Genomic DNA, 8,881 nt, shown 5'->3' with positions numbered 1-8,881 from the left:
TCAGTCACGGAGTTGCAGTAGAAGCTGGATATTCTGGAGAATTACTGGAGCCAGATCGAGGAGCAGCACGCGAGGCTGCTCACTGGGAACGATAGCGCGGAGGTGCTCGAGCACGATTACGTGAAGCAGGGGGTATACGATATCTGTTTGCAGCGGTACTCCACGGCTCGTACGTTGTTCATTGGGCTAATCAAGGCCATTAATGAGACCGCGGACCTCTCGGAGTCGTTTCGTCGACCCGCTGCATCAGTTCCATCTGCTCAGATGACTCAAAGACAGTTACCGAAGATCTCGCTGCCTACCTTCTCAGGGGACACCCTTCAAAGATCTTTTCCTCTCGATGGTCGTCGGCAACAATAACCTCTCTACGATCGAGAAATTCCATTATCTCTTGACTTCTCTTGCTGGCGAGCCAAAGCAGTTGATCTCAACTCTGCCGGTAGCTCAAGACTCATTCATTCCAGCCTGGGATATGCTTATCGCGAGGTATGACAATGAACGTCTCATTTCTACCCAGCAGGAAAGATTGTTCTCCACTCCGAGGATCGTCAACCGTACGGCCAAGGAGTTTAATGCTCTCTTCAACTCCACCACCGAAGCTTTCAACGCCCCGAAGTCGTTGGGACGCCCTGTCGAGCACTGGGACGACGTCTTGGTGCATATGATCTCAAGCCGGTTGGATGTTAAGACGTCGGAGCTGTGGGAAGTTAAGAACGGATCCACCACCACCTTTCCAACGTACGCGGAACTCAGGGAGTTCATGTTGAGCAGAGCAAGACCTAGGGAGAGAATTGAGCTGAATCCTCTGCATGCTCCCAAGACGCCAACTTCGAGTGTGTCCTCTCAACCACCCAGAGCAAAGCCAGCAAAGGTGCTGAATGTCTCAACTGGCAGTGCAGGTCCACAGGCTCGCGGGTCGAGTTCGCAGTCATGGGCAGACATGACCGCCAATGCCTGCTCCATGTGTGAAGATGAGCATTTCATTGATAAGTGCCCCAAATTCAAGCAGTTGTCGCCAGAAAAGAGGAAGGAGTGCGTCGACAAGAAGTACCTCTGCTTCAACTGCTTGGGGAAGCACTCTATTCGTGCCTGTGGGACCACGAAGACGTGCGTTGTGTGTCACAAGCGTCACCACTCGATGATCCACATCACACGTCCTCAGAATGGTCCTCTGCAGACATCTCAACCAGACCAGTTGAAGTCTCAAGGTCAGTGGTCTCAGTCTGGTACTCGTCCTATACAGTCCGCTGTTCCGGGGCCTGCATCAGTGCAGCAGTGATCTTCTCAACCAACGACTTTATCGACAGCGGCTTCGGTAACTTCAGAACGTTCTCTACGGCTGTCGCTGTCAAGTGATTCTCCATCTGTAGCATTATCAGTTCATGAATCGTCATCTCAACTCAAACCAGGTGTTCTTCTCGCAACAGCGCTAGCTTCTCTCGTTTCATAGAATGGATGTTGCTGTGAAGTTCGGATGCTGTTGGATCCTGGATCTGAGTTATCATTTGTTACAGATAGTCGTGCGGTAAAGCTAGGGTTGTTGAAGTCTCCAGCTTTGCTACCTGTCGTTGTTATTGGTGGATTAAGGTCATTCTCAAAGAAATTCTCTCAGTCCTGTCTGAAGTCTCTGCACTCAGACAAACATCTTCAGATTAAGACCTACATTCTTGACCATCTCACATCATCGTTGCCGTCATTCTCAGTCTCGGATACTCAAGCTTGGGACCATCGCGAGGGCCTGAAGTTAGCTGATCCGGATTACATGGAGCCAAGTCCTATTGACCTTCTCATTGGCGCGGATTTCTTCGGATCAATTGTGGAGCCGCAGATCATCAAGAGACCTTCAGACTCCCCTATAGCAATGCACACTATCTTCGGTTGGGTGGTACTAGGACCTATTTCAGCAGTGATTCCAATTGTGGCCAGCTCTAATCACATTGCAGTCAGCAACGAGGAACTCTACGACCTTCTCACGTCGTTCTGGCTGCAGGAGGAGGTCCCAAAAGCCGAAGATAGTGATCTCACGAAAGAAGAGGCAGAATGTGAGGAGTTTTTCCAGTGCACCCATTCACGAAACAGTTCAGGGCGCTATGTGATTCGCCTGCCTCTTGCACGTTCTCCGACAGAGCTTGGCGACTCTTATGGTCGGGCTAAAGCGTGTCTCTCCAGCCTGTTCCGGAAAATGGAGAGGGATCAACAGACACTTCAGCTATATAGTGTTTTTCTCAAGGAGTACGAAGATCTGGGACACATGGTGCGTGTTCCAGCCTTAACTGGTTCGGGGAATGCCGGGAGCTTGAAGTTCGGCTGTCGATCCGAGGGGATGACCTTGGCACATGGGGCTTCAGCTTCAGGAGGGTTGAGGGTCCCTGAGGAGAAGCAGTCAGCTCGTGTCTCCACTCGGTGTTCTGCTCAGAGGCAAGCTCATTCGTCAACTCCTATGTACTACTTTCCTCATCATGGTGTTCTCAGGGAAAGTAGTGAAACAACGAAGCTGAGGGTAGTCTTCAACGGTTCTAGTAAGACCAGCTTAGGGGTGTCTCTCAATGACATTNTTCCTCATCATGGTGTTCTCAGGGAAAGTAGTGAAACAACGAAGCTGAGGGTAGTCTTCAACGGCTCTAGTAAGACCAGCTCAGGGGTGTCTCTCAATGACATCCAACACACTGGAGCCAAACTGCAGAAGAATATCTCTGACGTGCTGCTCTCATCCAGGCGGAGCAAGTACATTTTCATGACGGACATCACGAAGATGTTCCGTCAAATCAAGGTGCATCGTGAGGACTGGCCTCTTCAACAGGTTCTGTGGCAAGATTCTCAAGGTCAGATCAACACCTACCAGCTCACCACCGCGACCTACAGGACTAAATCGGCCCCATTCTTAGCCTGCAGAGTTCTCAACCAACTGGTCGCAGACGAAGGACATCGTTTTTCTCTAGCAATCTCTCCGTTGACCAGTGGAAGATACGTGGATGACATCTGTGGTGGTGCTGAAGAGGAGAGTGATTTTCTGGAAGTCTCCAAGCCAGTGAGGGATCTTTGCTTAGCTGATGGTTTCCCTCTAGCAAAGTGGCATAGCAATAGTCCGTCTCTACTCAGATCTCTGAATCCAGAAGGTGTCTCTCAGGATCATAAGCTGCAGAGGATGCCATCACGAAGATTCTTGGTCTGAAGTGGGATCCAAACACAGACCAATTCAAGTTCTCAATCCACCTTCCGGCCACCTCAAAGGTGACGAAGAGGAATATGTTGTCTGAGATAGCTCAGTTGGTCAACCCTCTGGGACTGCTTTCTCCTGTGGTGATTAGGGCAAAGGCACTCCTACAGCGTCTCTGAGTTGAGAAGCTGGACTGGGATGATGCGCTCTCACCACAAATCTCGGATAAGTGAACCCAATTCCGTAAGGAGCTGTCTCAGGTTGAAAATATCTCCATTCTTCGTTGGCTCGGAGTGAAGAAGGATGCTCTGGTGGAAATATGCGGGTTCTCAGACGCATCGCAAACAACGATGGCTGCGGTGGTATATTTGAAGATGACAAGTTCGGATGGTGTGAGTGTCCCTTTAGCTACTGCTAAAACCAAGGCTCCTCTCAAGCAACTCACCATCCCGAGACTTGAGCTCAACCCCGCAGTCATGCTTGCGAAACTCACAAGGTATGTGCGTGTTCAATTCAACCTTGATAACGCTCCTGCAGAAGCAGGTGAGCGTATCAAGTGTCCTGTGTTCCTCTGTCCTGTGTTCCTGTGGGCAGACTCAGCTGTTACCCTGGCGTGGATCAGCTCTCATCCCTCCCGGTGGAAGGAATATGTGCATAACAGGGTAGCCAGTATACAGGAACTGGTTCCAGGAGCGAAGTGGCGATACATCAGCGGTAAGGAGCATCCTGTTGCTTGTGCTTCTCGGGGCATCACTGTAGCTCAACTCAGTGCTCATAAGCTGTGGTGGATGGGTCCAAAGTGGCTGCAGTTGGACTCCTCTCAGTGGCCAAAAGAGAATGCCAAACTGGATCCGTCAGCGAATCTGGAAGAGAAGCCCGCATCCATATTTACCGTTTCCATGGGCTCTACTCTCTGGGATTTCATCATCAAGTACTCCTCTCTCTACAAATTGCTGCGCATAACAGCAATTTGTTAACGTGTTGTTGCTCAGATGAGGAGGAAACCAGGTGAAACTCTCGTGGATCCACTCAGTCTTGATGCCAGGCAGCTAGGCTGTATTGGGTCAGAGCCGCTCAGGCTCATTATCTGCAGTCGGAGTGCAGCATTATCTATCATGGTCAACAACTTGGGAGGTCTCATCCGTTGACCAAACTGACTGCCTTCATGGACCATCAAGGTGTTCTCCGAGTGGGCGGAAGATTGAAGTTCTCTAACCTGCACCCAGAGAGTAAACAACAAGCGATCGTTCCCAAAGATTCCGAGCTGGCTGAACTTCTCAGTAGGGACTCTCATCAGCGAACGTTGCATAGTGGGACTCAACTCACGTTGACGCATCTCAGGAGGTTTTACTGGATTATTGGAGAAAGAGCGCCAGTAAGATCGTTCATTCTCAAGTGCGTGGAATGTGCCCGCCAACGTAGAGTACGTGCTCAGCAACTGATGGGGCAGCTTCCACCGGCACGTCTGTCTCCAGGACGTGCCTTCTCTAACACTGATGTAGATTACGCTGGACCAGTGTCCATCAAGACGTGGAAGGGGTGTTGTTATAAAACCCAAAAGGGTTGGTTAGTGATCTTCGTTTGCATGGCCACGTCAGCACTTCATCTGGAAGCTGCCACCGACTACTCTGCTGATGGGTTCATTGCTGCCTATCGGAGATTCGTGAGTCGTCGAGGTCGTTGCAGGAACCTCTTCAGTGATTGTGGAACGAATTTCGTTGGTGCAGACAAGGAGCTGAAGAGGTTGTTCTCCGCTGGATCAAAGGAGTTTCAGCATCTCACAGCAGTTTGCCTGCAAGACGGTACTCGGTGGTCTTTCAATCCACCTGGGGCCCCTCATTTTGGAGGAAAACGGGAAGCAGCGGTAAAATCAGTGAAGTATCATCTCTCTCAAATGATTCGGGATACTACACTGACGTTCGAGGAACTCTCGACGTGTTGTGTCTCACTCTTCGGCATTTTTTGATTGGAGAAGTTCCAATAGCTCTACCGGAAACTTCCCTGGACCATCTCAACGTTGGACGGCTCTCAAGATGGCAACTGATTCAGCAGAGGCTGCAGTATTTCTGGAAGCAGTGGTCTACAGGATACCTGCAGCGACTTCAGTCCATCTCCAAGTGGCATCATCCGACCAACGACATTCGCATCGGCTCTGTGGTTCTGCTCTCCGATGAGAGGTTCCCGCCAGCGAAGTGGCCTCTAGCTCGGGTCACAGCTCTACACCCTGGGAAGGATGGTCTCTCCAGAGTTGTGACTATCAGGATAGCAACGACGACATTAACTCGGCCGATCTCTAAGCTTGTTCCGTTGCCAATCTCTACCAGCTGATTTTGAAGCTGGTCTCTGTTGACATTGTTGATCTTCTCTGTTTAGTGTTTCAGGCTCTATCATGGCTTTCTCGAGAACCTGGTCACCAACAAGTTACTGACGGGGGGAGAATGTTGAGGCTTCAGCCTCACGTCACGGCAGGTTGGTCCGCTGACCACGAGCGGTAGCACCTCCTGGACACGGACCTGGGTTACCGACCATGTCCAATTAATTCGGACCGACGGCACCTGCCGTGACACTTGTCCCATCTCGTCACTTCCGCCTTCTTCTCTAATCGCCTCATGACAAGTGTGCATCGTGCCATTCTCTCCGCGATTACATCGTGAACTATTGTGAACATCTCCACCGTGCAAGCTCTCTAACTCATTCTAAATTAACTGTCAACGGTTAATTATCATTGTGACGCGGACATTTCTTTGACTTTGTGTATATGTTATGATAAATATAAACTTTTATTGTGACTCTACCTACGCGCACAGTGACATTTATTTTTTTGGTGAACTTCTCAACCCTTTCCCGAATCCCGGCTCTCCATCGGTTTGTTTAACTCTCGCCGAAACAATTACATTTACTCCCAGAGTTGGGGCGTTCACTGAAAATCAGAGTTTTCTACGGTACATAGTAGAATACTGGTAATTTATCTCTAAATGGTTAAAAAGGTGAATAGCTGGCAGAACACCTCTTAGCTAGATTATCTGTATAGTAACCTTCATGACTGAATTTCACGAGGGTTATACGTTGCATACCTTGCAAACGCCCAGCGTCACGAGGGTCATACCTGGCAAAGAGTCAAACGTCATGAGGGACATATCTCGCAAGGATCATGCCTAGTGAGGGTCAAACATCGCAACGGTCATACCTCACAAGGACCTTGGTAAATTACTACCTTTTTCACATGTAGAAAGCTTGGTAAAATCCTGTTGGTATTTTACTTACCCAACCCTGTTTACTACTATGTTACAAAGGAGAGGTCCCTCTGTTACGTAAATATACTATAAAATATAATGGAATTATTGAAAATAATTAAATACCATCAAGAACTGAAATAATAGTTGCTCAATATTCTTCAATTACAACATTTCGCCAAAACTTCTGAGGGTGAGGACAACGACGATGACCGAGGTAATACGACAAATCTTATGACATTTGACAGTACTGCTCAAAGTATTCAGAAAACCAAAAAAAAGAATAATATTCAATTTTTTCCTGACTCTGAATATACTACACACCGCGGTTCGAAGCAAACCGCGAGCAATTTTTTTTCTTTAATAATCATTTACTTTGGTTGTTTCCATAAAATATTCTCATTCCAAGTAAAGATGATGGCGAAAAAATACTTATCAACGACAAAGTAATCATTTAAACAATATTGATAAACATTTTTGTGAATATATACTTCGGATGATTTCCACCGGAACCAAAAAATATAACTCTCAAAGATGTCCCCGGGATTTATTAACTCCTCACGGACAAGATCCTTCTGTTACCAAGCGTAGTGTGTATTTAATACGACTCGAATTTGATTAATTCTAATGAATGGAAAATTATAGAACCGGTATCTCATTGAAGCTGCAGTTTCCCCGTTTCCAATTTTGTTGACCTGATCAAGTGATTCTTCATAAATTTGAAAATAATAAATTTTGACAATAAGCGTTCACATTCTCATGAGGCGATACCACGCATCGACTTCATATGTGACTGGTTAAAAATGGTATATAGTACATGTTAGAAATCAATCACGATTTGATGAGCCGGGTGGTCGGAAGGAAAAGTGAGGTTCGGGTTTACGGGTTNCGCAAATTACGCATTTGATGATGTGGGAGCGTACTGGAGCTCGTCCCCCGATGATCCAGTACCTCTGTCTGATGTGTGCCAAAGTTAGTTGAGTTCCTCCATGGAAGTTCCGCTGATGAGCCTCCGCGATGCNTTTAATAAATAGATGATTTCCGAGTGGACTGTATACGAATTAACAAAAAAAGATGATATTCGATATTGTCTGATAATAGGTACGATAATTTTTCGGCACTTTCACTCGATGAAGTTCGATAGCGTACTAAAAGATACGACATGCACGATCGTCCTCGTGCGTGTTCGTCGATGCCCGAAGGTTGCCGAGCGAGCAAAATTCGANTGTCTGATGTGTGCCAAAGTTAGTTGAGTTCCTCCATGGAAGCTCCGTTGATGAGCCTCCGCGATGATGAGCGATGATAATGGCGAGTGACGGGGAAGAATGATTGGATTCTTCTCCTCCGGATCCAATGTTGATCGTCTTAGACGTCCGCCCAATCGCATGATGTCGTTATCCAGGTATGGCGTCAACGTTGCCATACGATGATTGGTCGCTAAGGGGTTTCCGTCCCTCAGCGTGTTAACTTCTGCCTCGAAGTAGAGCTGCTGCGTGTATCTGACCCAAAACAGTCTCGCCTCTTCGAGTTCGTCTGGTTCCAATTGTANTCCAAAAGGTCGTCGTTGATCGGCAAAGGCACCAGCCTGTGGATGGACCTGTGAGTCTCCTGGTTGCCTTTCCTCAGTGTGACAATTCTGGTCAGGTTGTCTTGTCCCGGATGAATTGCGATGACTCGAGCCAGAGGCCACTTGGCTGGTGGCTCCCGCTCGTCAATGATGAGGACCAATGAACCGATTTTTACTTCGTTCGTTGGCTACTTCCACCGATAGATTTGCTGGTAACGATGAATGCACTCTTGTCCCAGTGTTCCCAGAAATTCTGAANTCTGCACTGGATGTGAGCTGATGATGGGCGGCCTCGCTTCCTGTGCCGCTTCTGATGATACCTCTGTTGATGATGCTAGGTCCATTGATGATGCTAGCCATTGGTCTGGTGGCAGGACAAGTCATGATGGCCCTGTCCACCATAGATGGTGCTACGANAGGCCACTTGGCTGGTGGCTCCCGCTCGTCAATGATGAGGACCAATGAACCGATTTTTACTTCGTTCGTTGGCTACTTCCACCGATAGATTTGCTGGTAACGATGAATGCACTCTTGTCCCAGTGTTCCCAGAAATTCTGAAGCCTTTGGGAGATGATTTGCCATCTGTTCAGTCTTGCTGTGTTGATCTGCTGAAGTGAAGGCTCTGGAATTGTCGTGAGCGCTTCTCCTATGATGAAGTGTCCTGGTGTCAGGGCTGATGTGTCTTGCATNTCCACCATAGATGGTGCTCCGCCAGTTGTTTCGGGGTGAGACCCCTTGATGCGCAGTCCGCCGGATTCTCCTTCCCATTGATGTGTCTCCAAGTTGCAGAGGGCAGGGTATCTCGTATCGTAAGAACGCTGTTCTGTATGAAATCCTTCCAACGGGCAGGGTCCCCGTTGATCCAGGTGATGGCTACCGATGAGTCGCTCCATAGATAAATCTCGATGTTGTCCAATTCCAAAG

The 8,881-nt window shown here is 48.2% G+C and overlaps 2 protein-coding genes across 2 annotated transcripts; both read left to right on the top strand.

Moving 5' to 3' along the window:
* Positions 1-340: 340 nt before the first annotated feature.
* LOC107042545 lies at positions 341-3,172 on the top strand. Its single transcript, XM_015263609.1, has 2 exons — positions 341-1,208; positions 1,515-3,172. Exons 1-2 carry the CDS (start codon positions 341-343, stop codon positions 3,170-3,172), a joined length of 2,526 nt encoding a protein of 841 aa, XP_015119095.1.
* A 335-nt stretch (positions 3,173-3,507) lies between these two features.
* LOC107042543 lies at positions 3,508-5,123 on the top strand. The gene is made up of 2 exons (XM_015263608.1): positions 3,508-4,122; positions 4,203-5,123. Exons 1-2 carry the CDS (start codon positions 3,508-3,510, stop codon positions 5,121-5,123), a joined length of 1,536 nt encoding a protein of 511 aa, XP_015119094.1.
* Positions 5,124-8,881: the final 3,758 nt, after the last annotated feature.

This window comes from Diachasma alloeum, unplaced genomic scaffold (genome assembly GCF_001412515.2).
Source record: "Diachasma alloeum isolate Michigan unplaced genomic scaffold, Dall2.0 Dall_scaffold_00493, whole genome shotgun sequence".
In the NCBI taxonomy this organism is placed as follows: domain Eukaryota; kingdom Metazoa; phylum Arthropoda; class Insecta; order Hymenoptera; family Braconidae; genus Diachasma; species Diachasma alloeum.
Note: the sequence above shows the minus strand (reverse complement) of the source record. Positions and strands in the feature narration are given on the sequence as shown.

Excerpts from the sequence above, each read along its gene's own strand:
- LOC107042543 (XM_015263608.1), top strand. The coding sequence starts at position 3,508 with ATGGCTGCGGTGGTATATTTGAAGATGACAAGTTCGGATGGTGTGAGT. Across the intron at positions 4,123-4,202 it reads ACAAATTGCTGCGCATAACA|GCAGCTAGGCTGTATTGGGT; the intron begins GCAATTTGTTAA and ends TCTTGATGCCAG.